This window comes from Trichomycterus rosablanca, chromosome 4 (assembly GCF_030014385.1).
Source record: "Trichomycterus rosablanca isolate fTriRos1 chromosome 4, fTriRos1.hap1, whole genome shotgun sequence".
Classification (NCBI taxonomy): domain Eukaryota; kingdom Metazoa; phylum Chordata; class Actinopteri; order Siluriformes; family Trichomycteridae; genus Trichomycterus; species Trichomycterus rosablanca.
The window spans coordinates 208,661-228,454 of record NC_085991.1 but is presented as its reverse complement, the minus strand read 5'-3'; the positions used below and the strand labels follow the sequence as shown (position 1 = coordinate 228,454).

General features: G+C 43.6%; 3 protein-coding genes across 3 annotated transcripts; 2 read left to right on the top strand and 1 right to left on the bottom strand.

Moving 5' to 3' along the window:
* Window positions 1–396: 396 nt before the first annotated feature.
* gadd45bb (growth arrest and DNA-damage-inducible, beta b) lies at window positions 397–2,685 on the bottom strand. The gene is made up of 5 exons (XM_062992859.1): window positions 2,635–2,685; window positions 2,406–2,465; window positions 1,855–1,956; window positions 1,183–1,408; window positions 397–1,007 (listed from the first exon to the last, which is right to left on the bottom strand). The coding sequence occupies exons 2-5, from the start codon at window positions 2,447–2,449 to the stop codon at window positions 903–905; spliced, it is 477 nt and encodes a 158-aa protein (XP_062848929.1). The 5' UTR covers window positions 2,450–2,465; window positions 2,635–2,685; the 3' UTR covers window positions 397–902.
* A 4,976-nt stretch (window positions 2,686–7,661) lies between these two features.
* On the top strand, window positions 7,662–9,536 carry LOC134311257 (cocaine- and amphetamine-regulated transcript protein-like). Its single transcript, XM_062992857.1, has 3 exons — window positions 7,662–7,790; window positions 8,485–8,568; window positions 8,802–9,536. The coding sequence occupies exons 1-3, from the start codon at window positions 7,662–7,664 to the stop codon at window positions 8,907–8,909; spliced, it is 321 nt and encodes a 106-aa protein (XP_062848927.1). The 3' UTR covers window positions 8,910–9,536.
* Window positions 9,537–10,233: 697 nt separating this feature from the next.
* On the top strand, window positions 10,234–18,896 carry map1sb (microtubule-associated protein 1Sb). Its single transcript, XM_062992819.1, has 7 exons — window positions 10,234–10,351; window positions 11,429–11,530; window positions 12,857–12,939; window positions 13,089–13,229; window positions 13,632–16,680; window positions 16,826–17,031; window positions 18,352–18,896. Exons 1-7 carry the CDS (start codon window positions 10,234–10,236, stop codon window positions 18,505–18,507), a joined length of 3,855 nt encoding a protein of 1,284 aa, XP_062848889.1. The 3' UTR covers window positions 18,508–18,896.
* The last annotated feature ends 898 nt before the right edge of the window (window positions 18,897–19,794 follow it).

The following is a 19,794-nucleotide window of genomic DNA, read 5'->3' as shown; positions in this document are numbered from 1 at the left end:
GTGCACATTCATGAGAAAAGACATTTAAACCCAACCACACTGTACCTGCTGTAAAGCACGGTGGTGGTAGTCTTATTCTCGGCTGATTTGCTGCTGGTGAAAATGGCTCGTCTCAGAAAGTCAAAATAAAGCTTCTGTACTGATCATCAACAGTCCTGATCTGAAACCTGTCAATAATATGTGGACGCTATTAAACAGCTTTTGTTAAATTCTACCACCAAATCTATCAAACAGACGTGAGGAGCAAAACATATTAAATTAAAACTTTTATTTCCATTTAAATAAAAAGAGAAAAACATTCAGTATTTATGAATGTATTTATTTAATATTGAGAGTGAACATCGTTACCTAATAAATACACAATAAATCATAATAAATAATCAAATCAGTCGCACTGTTCAGATTAAATATTGTTCCACATGTTTAGGTCTGTGTGATGATCAATATGATCAATGCAGATCAATCAGCTCATCAATACAGTATAAATAATTCCTCAGCACTTTAGCGCCACCTACTGGTGAGCTGTAGTTTAGTAAATGTGTGGTGAAGAGGATTCGACCCGCTATCCATGAACCATCCACCTCTCCTGCAGGCGCATCAACCAGCCAGAAGAGGCTGCCATCAGAGTAGCTAATGTACTGCTCTCCTCCAGACGCCGCCGGTGGTGTCTGTGTGGGGATCCGGCCGGTGGAACTGAAGCGCTCAGCGCTTTATTATCACATGATTTTAATAATCATCTCTGTTCAGGATCCACGTCGGTTCTGATGTCCATCTCTCTGGTTCAGTAATTGAACCGGTTCATGTGTTCCTCACTGGAGTTCCTCCTCAGATCAGCGCTAACGTCCTCGCGCTGGAATGGTGTGAATAATCCTTCGCTAGGTCGGTATTCTGTGACTGACAGTTCAGCGTGGGTGCAGGTTGATGTGAGGAAGCCACTGGTTCTCACAGCGAGTCTCTCTGCAGTACCGACCCACTTCATTCAGCTTCCTGTGTTCCACCTGTGGGTTCTGATCACACACACTTCAGGTTAGCATCTGGGTAGCACTGTCCACAGCCCAGCAAGCTTTAAGGTGCTAAAGCCTGCTTGACTGTGGACAGCGTTATAATCGTTTCTACAGATTCCAGTACACAGATGTCTGTATGTTAATACGTATACCAGTAGGTGGATTATTCTGCTCTTACCGTAACCAGGACACAGTGCAGATCTTCGGGTTCCTTTGCATCATTGTTGTTCTCAGCAGGTTCTCCCAGAGCTTCAGCTAACCTCCTGATCCCGCTCACTCGGACCACGTCGATCTGGACCTCACGGCAGAAAGCCTGCAGCAGGGTGAAGTGGATCTGCAGCGCGACGTCGTCTTCATCCTCCTCATCAGCAGCCAGAACACACAGAACCACGCTGTCCGGGTCCCTGTAGCCATGGAAACACGCCGAGGTTAGAACCCAGCAGGAACCAAAGTTCTACAGGAGAACTTCATTTTACAATCAATCGTTTTATTAGTGAAGAAACAGCGGGATCTGATCATCTGATCTTTAATAAAAACATACACCAGGAGGTGGCGCTCTGGTGGAGCAGCGGTCTGTTACGCTAGCCCACCACCTCTCAGATCCGGGTTTGAATCTCAGCGGTGCTGTTAGCTCACCAGGCGTCCACACAGACATGATTGGTTATGATTGGCTGAAGCTCTGTGATGGATTCTCTGGTGGAACCAGCTTTGTGTTCTAACCCTGACCCAGACAGACAGAGATTAAACTCTGTGTTCAGTTCCTGGTTGATTTCTAAGTGAAGCTGAATGGTGGATGAATCTGTGAGGCTGTGAGTGTAAATAATGTTGTGGTGATGATTGAAGCTCTTACACGTTCAGGAGTTTAGCAGCTTCGTAGACACCCAGCGTGACACAGTTCTGATGACGTGCGGCGGCGAGTAACTCCAGCAGAGCTTCACTGGCACTTTCCATCCTAAACACAAGAACAATCCACAACACTGTCAGAGTTCCGATTCAGGTTAGATTCCAACACAAACCAAACAAAATGATCCGAAAAAACCCTCCAAACAACCGCAAGTTATTTATTCTCAGCTAAAAAGTGATTATAAAGTATAAATGAATACAAATCTATTTCAAGGTTTTTTACTTATTTATTGTTTATTATTATTTCTGTATTTTTTAAATATTGATTTCATTTCTTGATCAGTGTTCAGTGTTGCAATATTATAAAGTTTTTACAGAATCTGATCAGAACATTTCCGTTAACATAAAAAACATCTGACTTCTTTAAAACTGCTCTTGTATTTTTATCTGCATCGTTTCTACTAAATAAAATCATGTTACTGAGAACTTTTGCACCACAGGGTGCACAGCTGAATTCTCTTTAGTTCTGATAAATTGAGAATAAAATGTAAAACTTACTGTGCATGAGAGCAGCTGCAGCCCAGAATCTCCCCAAGAGTCATTTTACCTTTAATAAACCTGCAGTATTATAGAGAGTAAATAATCCACTGTGGATGTGAGCTGTGTGTGTGTGTGTGAGTGTTGATGTGCTGCACTGTGGATGTGAGCTGTGGGTGTGTGTGTGTGTTTATATGAGAGCTGAATCAGTGGGTGGGTGGGGAGTGAAACTACAAGTGAAACCACTTACTGCACCTGTAATGCACCTCAGTCCTGATCATGATTAAAGCTCCCAGTTAGATGAACAATCCTGATCTGGATAATCTAATCACTCATTCACATTTAATCTGGACAGGATTAATGTGGTTGTTTAATCTGATAAACCACGTGGTCACCAGAACATTCACCAGTAATTTAAACCCTCCACACATGCAGAGAGGGAATTTATAAATGTGTATAAAGTTTAGTTACAGCACAGAAAGAGATGCACAAATCTGTACACAGATGATGATGTGCAGGGAGTTTAATGCAGCTTATTTTACACAATGTGCACAAAAACAGAGCAGCTGGATCAGTTACTGCTTTTGTTTTACTGACCTGCACATTTGAACTGACTCAGATTTTTATTACATATTAAATTCCATTCTAATGTTTTATTTTCATGTGTTTTATAGCCACGCGTTTGTTTATAAGAACAATATTTAATAAACTTTTATTCTGCTCTAACAATAATAATAATAATAATAATAATAATAATAATAATGAATACGGGGGAGGTTTTGTGAAGGTTGCAGCGCCCTCTGGCGCATTAAAGATCAATAGCAGCTGATTATAGATGATCGATCAGACTGGATGAATCCGATTCACACCCACTAATCACACCTGATTAATAAAGGTGTGAACGATTAAATGATTGATTACTAACAGCTTCTAATGATTAACACACACAGGAAAAATGAGTCCGAGCTAATTAGAGGAGGAAAAGTTTGTTAGTCAATAATAAATTAAAACGTTCTCTAACGGAAACGAAATTATACACATTTATTTAACAAATTTAACATATTATAAATATAACGTGTGTAAATGTTATGTATATTTAATCATTTATGTGACATTAAATTCGGTAAAATGAGCAGAAACTCTGATCAAACATTAGCAGGAATTAGCAATTAGCATGTTTACACTTAATTTCACTTATAAAAACAACGAGCCATAAAATGTGACGGGGGCACAAACTTTAGCGCAGGGCTGTTTATCGATCTTTAATAAAAGTTTTTTATTATTTTAATAGAAGAATAAATCAGATTTAATGCTAATTTTCTGCTCATACTGAACAGTCACTATGTGAGCTGTGGATTCTGCGACTGTTCTTTTTTTATTGTGGGTTTGCTAAAAATCCCTCGAGTCAAAAATATATGGACAGCAGCTTGAATGATGAATGTGCTGGTGTAAGTTCTATAATCACGATCTCCCGATTCCTCATGATCCCATATTTAATACAGCAACTGACCTCTCTGTGCCCATACAAATAGGACTTGTCTGACTTAGTACATACATGGAACAGTGGTCTCGTTTCTAATGTAGGGAGAAAAAACCCAAACTACCACTTAATGCTGAGAGAAAATAAATGTGTCAGGATGTTCAGATATAATCCACAAATCACAAAAGCCCAATAAATAAGAAGCTGCTGGAACATGAACGACACTGTCCACAGTCAAGAGAGCTTTACGTTGCCATGGGTTTAGAGGCAGCCATGTGAGAAAGCAGCTTCTGATTTTTTGTCCATGTGACACAGCAGTCTCTAAGCTCATAGTGATGTAAAGCTTGTTTGACTGTGAACAAAAGTGTTAGCAGGTTTGGACTAATGGCAGATAGTTCCTACCAGTTCCTAATTTGATGCTCATTATACATTCCAAAAATGTTGGGACAGGAACAATGAATGACTGGGAAGATTGTGGACTCATTAAAAATGGTACTAAAACCTTCCACAGGTGAACAGGAAGCAGGCGATGATGTCATGACTGCGTATAAAAGTGGACGCTTCAGTCGTTTATGAAGACGAATGTGTAAGGTTCCATTCCGACAGTCCAACCGTTTCAGAACGTCTCTTTATTTATGCTTGTCTATAACACATGATCACTATTTACAGTCCATAACATTATGGACTACTTCATAAATGCCAGAGACGTTCTGGAGCAACACAAACCTCCATCTAGACGACGTCTTTGTTTTATTTCCGTTCACTGATAACGTCCTGATTATAATGAAAAAATAACTGTGATCTGATTATTTTCATTATCTGTTTAAATATCGTGTTTTTATTATCAGGCTGCAGCACAAAACTGTAAATAAATACATTTTACATTTGTATTTTTATAATTTTTTCTCTCTTGCCTGTTATTAACGTCCGGCTCTGAGAAGAACGTGGTGAAGCCGCCCACTGTCGCTCTGATTTCCTGAGTCAGTGTTTGGTGGTAATGAAGGTGTGTGACCCTCATCACCTGAACCTCGTCCTCATCACAGCACTGTCAATATTAGAGCTGACGCATCACCATCACCACCTTCATCACCATCATCATCATCATCACCAGGAGCAGGAAGAGTCTGGAACACCAGCTCATGATACATATCACTCACTCATTCACGCACTCATTTAATTTAACTAAAAGAAGAATAAAAATAATAATACATATATATAATAATAATATAGCACAACTACTGTATATTCACATTTACATTTTCTGCATTTAGCAGACGGTCTTATCCAGAGCAACTTACAGAAGAGCTCCCATAGTAAACATTTCATTACTCTAGTTTAAGTAACAACAGTCCAAGAACACACATCTGCTGAAACCCTGTTAGAACCAAAGTTTACACAAAGTAAGTACAAGTCAGCTTAAGTGTTCGGTAAAGAGGTGATGAAGGTTTTTAATAATTTTTTAAAGACAGCAAGAGACTCAGTTGTTCGGACAGACAGGGGAAGCTCGTTCCACCACTTGACTTGGGTGCAAGTACAAAGAAGAGCCTTGATGCTCGTCTTCCTCGAGTCCACCTCATATATACATGTACTATATACTGTATACTGTATATACTGAATTCTCTGCTGAAGTGAGGACGGGTTTCTTTGAGGTGGGGGTGCTGCTGGTAGTGCTGGTGCTGGCTCTAGTTCTGGTGCTGGTGTTGGGGGTTCTGGTGGTGCTGGTTCTGGTGCTGGTGGTGAGGAGTTCATGACCTGATCTGTGTGTCAGTATGAATATCAGATGATGTCAGACGGAGTATAAATGTGTGATGGTGTTGGTGGTTTTGCTGGTGCTGGTTCTGGTGCTGGGTGGTGAGGAGTTCATGACCTGATCTGTGTGTGATGGTGTTGGTGGTTGTTCTGGTGGTGGTTTTGCTGGTTGTGGTGGTGCTGGTTGTTCTGGTGGTGCGGGTGGTGAGGTGTGAGTATCAGATGATGTCAGACGGGGTATAAATGTGTGATGGTGTTGGTGGTTTTGCTGGTTCTGGTGGTGGTGGTGTTGGTGATGAGGAGTTCATGACCCGGTCCGTGTGTCAGTATGAATATCAGATGATGTCAGACGGGGGTATATACAGTGTATCACAAAAGTGAGTACACCCCTCACATTTCTGCAGATATTTAAGTATATCTTTTCATGGGACAACACTGACAAAATGACACTTTGACACAATGAAAAGTAGTCTGTGTGCAGCTTATATAACAGTGTCAATTTATTCTTCCCTCAAAATAACTCAATATACAGCCATTAATGTCTAAACCACCGGCAACAAAAGTGAGTACACCCCTAAGAGACTACACCCCTAAATGTCCAAATTGAGCACTGCTTGTCATTTTCCCTCCAAAATGTCATGTGATTTGTTAGTGTTACTAGGTCTCAGGTGTGCATAGGGAGCAGGTGTGTTCAATTTAGTAGTACAGCTCTCACACTCTCTCATACTGGTCACTGAAAGTTCCAACATGGCACCTCATGGCAAAGAACTCTCTGAGGATCTTAAAAGACGAATTGTTGCGCTACATGAAGATGGCCAAGGCTACAAGAAGATTGCCAACACCCTGAAACTGAGCTGCAGCACAGTGGCCAAGATCATCCAGCGTTTTAAAAGAGCAGGGTCCACTCAAAACAGACCTCGCGTTGGTCGTCCAAAGAAGCTGAGTGCACGTGCTCAGCGTCACATCCAACTGCTGTCTTTGAAAGATAGGCGCAGGAGTGCTGTCAGCATTGCTGCAGAGATTGAAAAGGTGGGGGGTCAGCCTGTCAGTGCTCAGACCATACGCCGCACACTACATCAAATTGGTCTGCATGGCTTTCACCCCAGAAGGAAGCCTCTTCTGAAGTCTCTACACAAGAAAGCCCGCAAACAGTTTGCTGAAGACATGTCAACAAAGGACATGGATTACTGGAACCATGTCCTATGGTCTGATGAGACCAAGATTAATTTGTTTGGTTCAGATGGTCTCAAGCATGTGTGGCGGCAATCAGATGAGGAGTACAAAGATAAGTGTGTCATGCCTACAGTCAAGCATGGTGGTGGGAATGCCATGGTCTGGGGCTGCATGAGTGCAGCAGGTGTTGGGGAGTTACATTTCATTGAGGGACACATGAACTCCAATATGTACTGTGAAATACTGAAGCAGAGCATGATCCCCTCCCTCCGGAAACTGGGTCGCAGGGCAGTGTTCCAGCATGATAATGACCCCAAACACACCTCTAAGACGACCACTGCTTTATTGAAGAGGCTGAGGGTAAAGGTGATGGACTGGCCAAGCATGTCTCCAGACCTAAACCCAATAGAACATCTTTGGGGCATCCTCAAGCGGAAGGTGGAGGAGCGCAAAGTCTCGAATATCCGCCAGCTCCGTGATGTCGTCATGGAGGAGTGGAAAAGCATTCCAGTGGCAACCTGTGAAGCTCTGGTAAACTCCATGCCCAGGAGAGTTAAGGCAGTTCTGGGAAATAATGGTGGCCACACAAAATATTGACACTTAAGGAACTTTCACTAAGGGGTGTACTCACTTTTGTTGCCGGTGGTTTAGACATTAATGGCTGTATATTGAGTTATTTTGAGGGAAGAATAAATTGACACTGTTATATAAGCTGCACACAGACTACTTTTCATTGTGTCAAAGTGTCATTTTGTCAGTGTTGTCCCATGAAAAGATATACTTAAATATCTGCAGAAATGTGAGGGGTGTACTCACTTTTGTGATACACTGTATGTGTGATGGTGCTGCAGTCTGAGATCAGGTGAACGTTCAGCATGACGATGATCCGGATGGTCCTGATCACCACCAGCTTCTCTCTCTATGTTCTTCTGTCCAGCTGTGAGGATCCCATCAGTCCTCGCTCCATACAGACCGCAATCAAGTCTCAGCAGGAGAAACATCTGGTGAGTGATCGTCGTTAATCCTGTTAGAACCCGTTCATTGTAAGATTACCTGAGTCCTCAGTCCTCTGGATCTCTGGGAATCTGGGGGCCACTGGTGCTCCTTCAGGTACAGGATCAGGAGGACTGGTGGCCCCAGGACTCCCAGAGATCCAGAGGACTGATGTGATGTGATGTGATGTGATGGGAACCACTGATCAAACTAAAGTTAGAAATAATGAAGTAAAAGCACCTTGTTACTGTATTTAACCACCTTGTGCTCACACAGCAGCCGGCCGGGTCAGAACATTTGTTCTGATATCAGAGCGTCTCTGGAAATGATCCTGAAACGTTACAATCTCTCATTATGAACCTGATTATATTTTATATATTTATTCACATCTCAGAATCTTAATGTGATGCTGCATAAAGAATTCTAGTGTAAATGTTTCTATTTTTAGATCTGCTAATAGAAGGAACATCTTTGGGTTTTGGTGTTTCTTTCCTCCTCAGTGCAGAAGATTCTGGGTTAGATTTAGTTGGAGACTCAGTGAAGATTATCAGACCCAGAATTTGTTGGAATTGTTGATTTTATTTACCTGGTAAAACTGGGTGTAGAAGAAACACTGGTGTTGAATGTAATAATCAGGAGGGTGTCCGGATACTTTTGGTCACATGGTGCAGATTATAAATGATTTATAATGTGATTGTGTTGCAGATTGAGGCGCTGCAGGCTGTTCTAGAAAAATTAAAGAATAAAGATTCACCGAACACCACCAAGAAGTTCGGTCAGCTCCCGTCGGTAAGATCAACCACGTACACGTAAACACTGATACTACATTCTGATTGGCTGAGAGCAGAAACATGTGACACACTGATGCAGCGTTAGCTAACAACAACACGCTGGTTTAGATTCACCAAAACAAAAAGTTTAAACATCTGATTTATAAAGTGTCCATAAAGTTTTACTGGAATGATTTAAGGTGGTGTTTCATCACTTCCTCTTTGTTTGTCTCCACTTCCTGTTTGGTGCAGTGTGATGCAGGGGAGCAGTGTGCAGCGCGTAAAGGAGCTCGAGTCGGTAAACTGTGCGGCTGTCCGAGCGGAACCAGCTGTGATCTATTCATCATGAAGTGCCTTTGATTAACGACGAGACCCATCAAACATCAACATGTTCACATCTGCACTGGGGCGTATGGGAGGAGGGGTGTGGCTTACTGGGAATCTGTACTGGGAGGGACTGGTTTAGGAGACTCACGGCTGATGCGGCTCACCTCTGTGTTTACTGACCCCGCGTGTCACTGATGATGAGTATTTATAGATGAATTTATTAAAACTTGTTAAACTCACGCTGGAGCTGGTGGAGGCGCCGCACAGAGACGGTGAATAACGGAGAGCAGTGCCTGACTCCCTGTGTGAAGCTGCATCGTGCAGGTGAAAAGAACTATACTATACGTGTCGGAGGGGGCGTGTGTTAGGTATGGAGTCTGCAGCAGTAGAGAAGATACAGCTGGGGAATTGGATATGACTAAATTGGAAGAAAGACAGATTGACTTGCTGTGTTTAGCATCATATGATTTGGTGCTTATGGAGGAGAACATGATTCTGCGTCTGTAGATCATTTTGTACCTTTAAAGTTGATTAAACAAGGTACAGGAGCACCACATCAGCACCCTGTCACCCTGAACCACACCCACTAAACCACACCCACTGAACCACACCCACCTGCTACAGGTTCCCTCACAATAAAGATAACGATGCTGAAATAAAGGCGTGTTTGTTATTGTTTGTGTTCATGAATTTTACTAATAAAAGAATCATCAGTCATTTTAAACCTGCAGCTGCGACTTTGTTTTTATTTATTGTTTTGATTAAAACTCATTAATATTTCAGTTATTTTATGATATTGTTAGATGATGAGATGTGAATACGTTGTGAATCGTTCTTTATTCACCATCAGGAGATCTTACATGAACTTAGAATAGGGATGTTAGGAAGAATTTTACATAGAAACATCACACAAAACTCCTAAAAACTGTGATCAGAGACAACCAATCCACCTTCTGCATGTGGCAAACACACAAACCTGCCATGCTGCAGAGCTGCCCAGTTGTTATTGTTATTAATATGAGGGTCATGATGTGGGTGACAGGGTGGCACTGCAGCCTGTGAGGAGTTTTCTTCCTGAACATGCAAAAGGTGGATTGCTTGCTCTAAATTAATTCGAGGTGTGAGTGAGTGGGTGATGCCCTGTGTTAGATTGGGTATATTCCTACTGTGCTCCCACAGTTTCCAGGACCCACCGCGACCCTGGTTAGGTTGAATCAAACTGAAAACTAGTGAATGAATAAATGAACGTCATGATGAAGTGTTGTAATGGCGCCGCCTGCTGGTGAGATGTGATCAGTGATGTAATTGTTTTAGGTAAGGCTGAGTGTGTGTGTGTGTGTGTGTGTGTGTGTGTATCATGGCGGATCAGGGCAGTAGGTTCGGTACTAACACACACTCCGCTCTGATCTTTATTCTAACCGGAGCGGCTGATGGTCCGAACATCCGGGAACTCACAGCTGCGGCTCTACACAGAGGTAAATAATTACTGCATTAATTAATTCTTCATTATTACAGGATGTTCAGGTCAGATCTGTGTTCTACTGAGCACCAGGAGGAGAATCAGGCGTTCCTCAGTGTTCCTCATCCTCAGTGTTCCTCAGTGTTCCTCAGTGTTCCTCAGTGTTCCTCAGTGTTCCTCATCCTCAGTGTTCCTCAGTGTTCCTCAGTGTTCAGGAACGCTCCTCACAGCAGCACATCTCACTGATGTACTGGTTTATTTATTTACTGATTTATACAGGAGGATGCGATTATGATGAGAGAGACAGAAACAGAGATTTATTAATATTATTATTATTATTATGAATCTATTTTTATTTATTTATTATTATTGTGCATGTAGATTCTCAGATCTGAACTGATTGATGCTCTTATATGATTTACAGCACCGAGCTGCATTAATCCTGCAGTACTGATCAGAAACGTATTATTATTAATATCAGTATTATTGTTGCTATTATTATTATTATCACAATCATCATCATTATTATAACAATTGTATTATTATTATTATTATTATTCATTAGTGCTGTTTGAATACATTTGTATTATATTAACATGTGTACTATAGTACTAATAGTACTATATATGTGTTTATTGTTATAAATAATTTTTTATATATATTTATAGGTCCAGAGTTGAAAGGCCTGATGTGTAAATGTGATGATTTGTACTGGAAGTAGATTCAGTAATAAAGGGAAACTGGTTCTGTACTGGTTTCCTCTTTCTGTACCAGCTCTGCTGTGTGGGTTCTGTGGGGCGAGGCTGGAGGGATCACACACCATTTAATCCTGCAGGACTTTATATCAATAATGATCAGATTCTAATCAATACAATCTAATAATAATAATAATAATAATAATAATAATAACAGTAATGAAACTGCATTAGAACAGCATGCTATTGCTGTCTGTATATTTTGGGGTGTGTCGTAATGATTCAGTAACAGATAAAAACTGTTGGACGCTGTGTTGCCCTGTTATTGGTTTTGATGGAACATGTTTGGATGTGATGGTGTGTGTGTGTGTGTGTGTGTGTGTGTGTGTGATGTTTAGGTATCAGATCGTGGGACGTGAATCTGACCGTGTGTAACCTGGATGAACTGCTGCCGTTATTTATTAGGAACCATTCAGCTCAACACAGCACCGAAATCACAGGTATTTATTATTATTATTATTATTATTATTATTATTATTATTATTATAGTATTATTACTATAGTAGTAGTATTGTATAATTATTGTCAGTATTATTGTTATATATTTTTATTGTTATTGTTGATATTGTTATTATTTATTTGTGTGATGTGATGAGGAAATGTTGCCACCACATGAAGGCAGTGATGTGGTTTATTCAACAATTTCAGTGTGTGTGTGTGTGTGTGTGTGTGATTGTGTGATTGTGTGTGATTAAGTGTGTGTTTGGTTGGGTGTGTGTGTGTATACAGAGTGATTGTGGTTGTCAGTGTGTGTGTTTGGTTGGGTTTATGGGTGTATGTGGGTTTTGGTTTGGTGTGGGTGTGGGTGTGTGTGTATGTGTATACAGAGTGATTGTGGTTCTCAGTGTGTGTGTGTCGGTCTGTGTTTGGTTTGGGTGTGTGTGTGGGTGTGGGTGTGTGTGTGTGTGTGTGTGTAGAGTGATTGTGGTTCTCAGTGTGTGTGTGTCGGTCTGTGTTTGGTTTGGTGTGTGTGTGTGTGTGTGTAGAGTGATTGTGGTTCTCAGTGTGTGTGTGTCGGTCTGTGTTTGGTTTGGTGGGTGTGTGTGTGTGTGTGTGTGTGTGTAGAGTGATTGTGGTTCTCAGTGTGTGTGTGTCGGTCTGTGTTTGGTTTGGTGTGTGTGTGTGTGTGTGTGTAGAGTGATTGTGGTTCTCAGTGTGTGTGTTTGGTTGGGTTTATGGGTGTATGTGGGTTTTGGTTTGGTGTGTGTGTGTGTGTGTGTGTGTGTGTGTAGAGTGATTGTGGTTCTCAGTGTGTGTGTGTCGGTCTGTGTTTGGTTTGGTGGGTGTGTGTGTGTGTGTGTGTGTAGAGTGATTGTGGTTCTCAGTGTGTGTGTGTCGGTCTGTGTTTGGTTTGGTGTGTGTGTGTGTGTGTGTGTGTGTAGAGTGATTGTGGTTCTCAGTGTGTGTGTGTCGGTCTGTGTTTGGTTTGGTGTGTGTGTGTGTGTGTGTGTGTGTGTGTGTGTGTGTGTGTGTAGAGTGATTGTGGTTCTCAGTGAGGAGTTTCAGGAAGGAAGCACCAACCAGAGCCATTGTTCAACACTGACCAGGAATGTGAAAGTGCTGCAGAATAAAAACATGAGAGAGTTCAGGAGGGTTACAGGGGGGTTCAGATCAGTTCTGAACATTAGAACATTAGAACCATGTGTGTATGGTAGCACCTATTCTGTAGCACCGGTGGACATTAGATGTTGATCTGATGATGATCTGATGATGAGTGTGAGGGTGAGTGATCTATTAGATGTTGATCTGATGGTGTGTGTGTACAGCTCAGCAGATCCTGCAGTTCAGTACCAGTGGATTCAGCTGTACGGTGGTGGTGAATCCATCAGAGGAGCATCTCGTCTCCCAGGTTTGATCCTCCACCTGTTTTCAGTCGTGATTCATGTTTCTCCAAAATATTAATGATCATTTTTACCTTTTTTATATTCAGATTCATTGTCAGTAATACTGAAGGAACATAACAGCTAATAAATGATTAGCATGTGTGCTGTGTTGCAGGTACGAGCTCTGATCACAGATCTGTCTGGACAGAAGTTGCTGCTGCTGAGTGGACGGAGTTTGGAGGACAGCGGGGATTTAGTCCTACGCTCTGGATACTTCAGTCCTCATCACTTCACCCAGATACTCACAGATCAGGAGGTACACGCTTCATTAATACACGCGATCGTTAATAATATAATGAAGTGAACACAACTGCAGGACTCGTAACCCGGGCAGAAAATAATTATTAATTATAACTAAATAAATCAAAACCAAGATCAATAGTTTAAAGCTGAGAGAGGACAGAATAGAGAGGAAGCATAAGAACCAGCTACTCAATCCACCACAGAGTGAAACAACCCACGAAGGAGGCGAGTTAACACTTAATGAGGTGCAGAGACTGCCCTTGATATGCTGATTAAAGGAACCATCACTGTCGGTCATCTGTGCCTTCATGACTGGCCCATAATGGCATGGCAGGTGGATATGATGCTGTAATCAAGCCCCCCTGCTGGTTATAATAAATGACTGATGATTTATAATCCTCCCGTTCTCCCACAGATTGCACCGATACTGAACTCAGCAGGTTCTTCAGGTAAAATCACTCTGACGCTAAGTTGTCCGAAGCCTGGAAGATGGAAGAACGCCGTACTTGGAGTGCATGGCTTACAGGACGCTCTGGACATTAAGGTGAACCCTCTGATGGTGCTGCCCAAAATGGACGGCCTTCAGAAATTCTCAGATTTCCTGTGTGAGAACATCGAGCCTCTGTCACCGTTCGATCTGCTGGAGCCTCCGAGTCAGGTGGGCTTTCTGAAACTCTGCCGGCCCTGCTGCTACGTCTTCCCGGGTGGGCGTGGCGACTGTGCCTTCTTTGCAGTTAATGGATTTAATGTTCTGGTCAATGGTGGATCAGAGTCCTCTTCCTGTTTCTGGAAGCTGGTGAGGCACCTGGACCGTGTGGACTCGGTGCTTCTCACTCACGTTGGGACGGATAATCTTCCAGGAGCGAACAGCCTGTTCGCAAGAAAGGTGGCTGAGGCTGAAGAGAACAATTGTACTGACCTGGATAAGAAAGAGAAGTGGGTGAAGAATCTCATCTCTCCAGAACTGGGCGTGGTTTTTTTTAACGCTCCCAACAGGCTGAAAAAACTTCCGACTGATCCAAACGTTGAGCGCGGCTGTGATCTAGCAGGTCTTACGTTACGACAATTAGAGAAGCTCAAGATATCACCAGAACTGCTAAGTCGTAACTCGGCCGGATCTATAGAGCCTGTGATCTTGTTTCAGAAGATGGGCGTGGGCTGCCTGGAGCTGTACGTCCTGAACCCGGTTAAAGGCAGCAAAGAATTGGAGTCCTTCATGCACAGCTGGCCAGACAACAACTCCAATCCCAAAGGTTCTGATGTTCCTTTAAGTTCTCTGGTCTCTATCTGCACTCTGCTGGTGTGGCATCCTGCCAGCCCACAGGAAAAGATCATCCGAGTCCTGTTCCCTGGATCCACACCACAAGCCAAAATACTAGAAGGTCTAGAGAAGCTCAAACATCTAGAGTTCCTGAAGCGACCTGTCGTGTGTTCTAAAGATCTAGACTCAAAAGCAGAAAAGACCCAAAAACGAGCAGAGAGCCAAGAAAGCATCAAATCTGGTTCTGGTACCAAGGATTCCAGGACTAGTAGTACCTCTCCCAAAGATAAATCAGTGTCTGGGAATCCTGAGCCCAAGGAGAACCTCAAAGTCACAAGTGGAAGTAATTCAACCAGTGGAGAACGACTCAAGTCTGTGGAAAAAAGCGTCAAGCCAAAAGTCCCCAAAACGATTCCCCGGAAGGAGTCCTTCAGAGGAAGTAAAAAGGATGAAAGAATTAACACGTCAGTCTCAAAGAAGCAAGAAGGTGGACAGAGAAAAATCCCAGGTAAAAAAGATCCTCCTGCAAACACGGTGAGAACAGAACCAAAAACCACTGAAAGGTCTGCGAGAGACTCCAGGAAGATGCCTGCAGTATCCATGTCCCCTCCAGCCAAACCAAACAAGTCCAAAAAAACTGAACCAAAAGCAAACAAAGCAGCAGAAAGCAACAAATCAGACAAAGAGCAGCAGAACCAAAAGCTTTCAGGAGATAGTGGGGATCCAAACCAGCCCACCATCGTTTCTCCTGAAGATGGTTCCTCCGAGCTTCTAGAAAGGACGACGGAACAAACACAAGAACTGCCTGGTAGTACAAACTTCATCACCGCTTCTGGAAAGGACTCAGCAAGTCAAGAGGATCCAGAGAGGTCTTCACATCAAACCAAGGTCACTCCAAAAAGTGAGCAAAGTGTGAAACTGGCCCTCACACCCACAGAGTTCGATGGAGCTTTAAAGGACAATCAGGATGAACACAACCAGCGTGGACAGGTGGACGTCTGTATTAGTCCTGAAGAGAAGACCTTAGAGCTGAGCTCTTCCAGATCTGGTCCGAACAGCGCTGGACACACGCCGTACCACCTTTCACCCGAGGAAACCTGGGCCTCCAAAGATCGCAGCAGCCTGGTGGTTAAGATGTGTCTGGGATCGGACAGCCAGCAGGTCGGGTCTTCTAAGATGTCGGAGACCGGGTGCCTGAGAAGTACTCAGGAGAGCAACTCCACCTCCTCCAGAGAGAAACATTCCAGCTTCCTGTCCCTCAGCTCCTTTAAAGACTTCATTCCTGACGTGTCTCCATCAGCCACCACCCACTCCATGCCCGCTGAGGTCAGCTCCCCACAGTCCACAGAGGTCGACGAATCTTTATCCATGTCCTTCGAGCAGGTCCTTCCTACGGTCAGTGAGTCTACAAACGAAGACGAGACCTCGCACTCCAACGGGCACTACACAGACTCGGACTTTAAAGTCGGGATGTCGTTGTCCTTGAAGAAGCCTCACACTAAACGTCTGATGAACGACGGCTCGGATGGGCGTCCTCCTGCACCACAGAGTCTGATCTTTGATGCCCCTCATGACGTGGACCTGTGTCTGGTGTCTCCTTGTGAGTTTAAGCATTTCAAACCTGCAGATGATCCGGTCTCACCAGGAATCGAGGCCAACAGTCCTCACGACCTCTCGGACGACAGCGACCGCTCACAGGAAGTGGTGAAGCCCCTGCATCAAGGGTTTTCAACCAGCAAGTCAATGCACCAAGCCCAGGAAACTCCTCTCACCTCCGCTAGTGACTACTTCCCCACCGCGTCAGACTCAGATCCACATCCAGGGTTAGAAGAATGTCCTTCAATCACCGCAGACGGAGCGCTCGACTCGGACGAGGAGTCCGGCACCCATCTCTCCTCTCACAACCACCACAACCACAACCAGAACGATGGTTACCCCAATCACAGGGTGATTAGTTCACCCCTGCAGGATCCTCTCCCGGTTCCTCTGAAGGACCTGCCCCCAGTTCCAGCTCAGCCGGGGGCCTGCATGCCTGATCCAGCCAAAAACCACAAAACTGCTGCTGCAAGGGACAAAAAGGGGCAACCAAGCAAAACCAGACCAGGAAGTCTGAGTGGAGCGTCCGGTGGTCAGAGATCAAACTCTGGTGTAGATGCTCCGGGATCACGCGCCACCCAGTCTGGACCAAAGAGAACCGCAGCAGGTAGGACGAGATTTATTTACAGCACCAACAGTCTCACATCCCAGAATAATAACCAGTTTAGTCCTGGACTGCACTGATCCTAGTCCCTGAGCCTCAGCTGAATTATTGAAGACGTGTGATCATTGGTTGGTTTTATACCTGACAGGTAAGAAGGGCGGCGCCTCAGTATATCTGGACTTGGCGTATCTCCCGTCTGGACCAGCGGCCTCCACCATCGACGTCGATTTCTTCTGCCACCTTCGATCGTCCTGTTACATCATCAGTGGGCAGGACGCTCCTAAAGAAGCCATGATGAGGTCGGTACTGGACGCTTTACTGGACGGGAAGTCTGTCTGGTCTGAGGACGTACCGGTGAGTTCAGTCATTATGGTTTATTAATATTCTAACATGATGGTCATTCATCAGCAGGAAACCTGATCGTGTTTAGTTTAAAGGTGCATCGTTTCATATTTACTCTGTTTTTACTGTTACTGATAATATTAGAGTGTCTGAAAAACATAATAAATAGTAAAAATATTTTGTGTTGGATTAAAACAAGTTCGTCACATGAAGAACCGAAGACTGCGACAACTCTTCCAGTCTCGCGTGACCAGTTAATGTCACGAATCAAGCCTCTGTCTGGAGTGTGTTTATGTGCCACGCCCCTCTCTCCAGGAGCACATGTTAGAGAAGTTGTTGTTTAGGTTGGCAAGCCAACGCCCCCTCTCACTGTGACATTTGCTCCTGTGTGCTCCTGTTCGCCCCTGTGTGCTCCTGTTTTCCCCTGTGTGCTCCTGTTTTCCCCTGTGTGCTCCTGTGTGCTCCTGTGTGCTCCTGTGTGCTCCTGTTTGCTCCTGTGTGCTCCTGTTTGCTCCTGTGTGCTCCTGTTTTCCCCTGTGTGCTCCTGTTTTCCCCTGTGTGCTCCTGTGTGCTCCTGTTCGCCCCTGTTTGCTCCTGTTTGCTCCTGTTTGGCCTAAAAGTATTCGGACGCCTGACCGTGAGTGTGTCGGACGCCCAGTTCCAAAAATAAACAGTATTAATACAGAGTGCCCCCCTCTGTGTGACCTTTCAGCTAGAACAACAGCTGCTCTCCTGAGAAGCTTCTCACAAGACTTTGATATACAGTGTGTCTGTGTGTGGGAATTTGTGCCCGTTCAGTTGATGTTCCAGTTCACCTGGGCTCTGTGCAGGAAGCTTTTCTTCACGTCTTTATAAAGCTTGATGCTGGAGCAGGACAGGACCTTCCCTAAACTAATGCTGCACAGTCGGAAGCATATCATTTCCTTTATGTGAGTTCAGAAACCCCTAATTCACATTTACAGCATTTAGCAGAAGCTCTTATTTAAGCAGCTGAGGGTTCAGGGCCTTGCTCAAGTGCCCAACAGTGGCAATTTGGTGATGGTGGAGCTTGAACCAGCATTTAGTGGACGCTTTTATCCAAAGTGACTTACAGTACTGTGACAGTACACTGTTTAAGCAATTGAGGGTTAAGGGCCTTGCTCAAGGGCCCTACAGTGTCAGCCTGGCAGTGGTGGGGCTTGAACTAGCGACCTTTGGCTTATTAGTCCAGTACTTTAACCACTAGGCTACAGCTGCCCCTCATTACTACTCCAGTACATTAACCCTGATGCGTTTCTCCCTGGTTCATGCCGATCTGAGTGTTGGTGTGTATCTGGTGTTTCCTCTCTGTAGGTGACGTTAATTCCCACGTTTGAATGTGAGCTGATTCACGAGTGGTACCAGCAGACCCAGGAGAGGCAGCGCCAACTGGGCATCACAGTTCTGGGCAGTAACAGTACAGTAGCCATGCAGGAAGAGACCTTCCCCGCCTGTAAAGTGGAATTCTGAGGACAGACGGAGCGAGTGAGTGTGAACCCACACGGCATGTAAATAACGGGAGGAAAACATTCAGCAGAGATTAAAATCCTTCCTGATTTATTATTATTATTATTATTATTATTACACGTCCTTTATTTTCATTACTGATGTTAATGAGCTGCTCAAGAGACACCAGATTCATCAGTGAGGAATCATTTCTGATTCATTTAACCACTGAAAATATAAATACAGCCGCACCTTGTAACTCCACGTCCCCTAAACTCCAAATCTTTCAAATCTGTTCCCTTAATTTGTAAACCCTCATCAGCGTGTGAGTCTGATCTGAATCTGCATCAGTGTGGAATAAGCGTCAGATCCAGTGTTACAGCTCCACATGTATCTGTGTTTATCTGGATTCTCCTCCCTGTTTCACTTTTAAACTTGTGTTACAGCTCCAGCTTCTGAGAAATGGTGAGAATCAGAATCAGCTTCTCCCAGAGTCTAAAACGCTTCTGGTTGAAAATAAAGCTTAACGTGGTTTAATGTAGTAAAAGAAGGAGACAGGAGCACTAAACTTCTCTTCATTATTACTGCTCATAAGTTCCTCCACTAATCACATTCCTCACTCGCTGTTTTACTACAATAAGTCATGCTAAGTTTTGTGCTGAAGGGAATACGGTATTCCAACATCAAGCATCAGGAAACAATAAAGAAGTAAAACTAAAGTGCAGCTTTTATTGTATTATTATTGATGTGTAACTGTTAGTAATTGTATTTCAGTGTGTTTATATTATATTTTTGTTATTTTTAGTGTTTAAGTGTCAAAAACAACCTCATTATTTTACATGAGACTAAAATATCTGCAGCTCCACGGGACCATGGACGCATTAACAGGTTCTCCAAACATCCTTATGGGAAAAATACCTCGAAACTCAACATCTTTAAAACTCAACACCCCTCCCAGAACCGACTGACGTCCAGTTTCAAGGTACCGCTGTAATGACCAGGGTCCAGGGGGGTCAGTGCTGGTGTTTCAGTGTTAGCGGCTCTTCAGTGATAGATTCAGTGGTGATTATTAAATATTATTTAATATTAATTTCAGTAGAATGACGTGAGTTCTGATTACAGCAGCAGTTCTATATAAAGAAGAATGATCATGGACGTACCGTCTCTGTTTACGACGCGTTATTACAGCTTGTGTAGCTCAGACGAGCGTCTCTACGATCACCTGATGTTTAACAGTAACGTAGCGCTGATCTCCTCCTGCATGCTGTAATCATGACTTTTATATAAAAGCTGCCGTTCTTCATGCTGGAG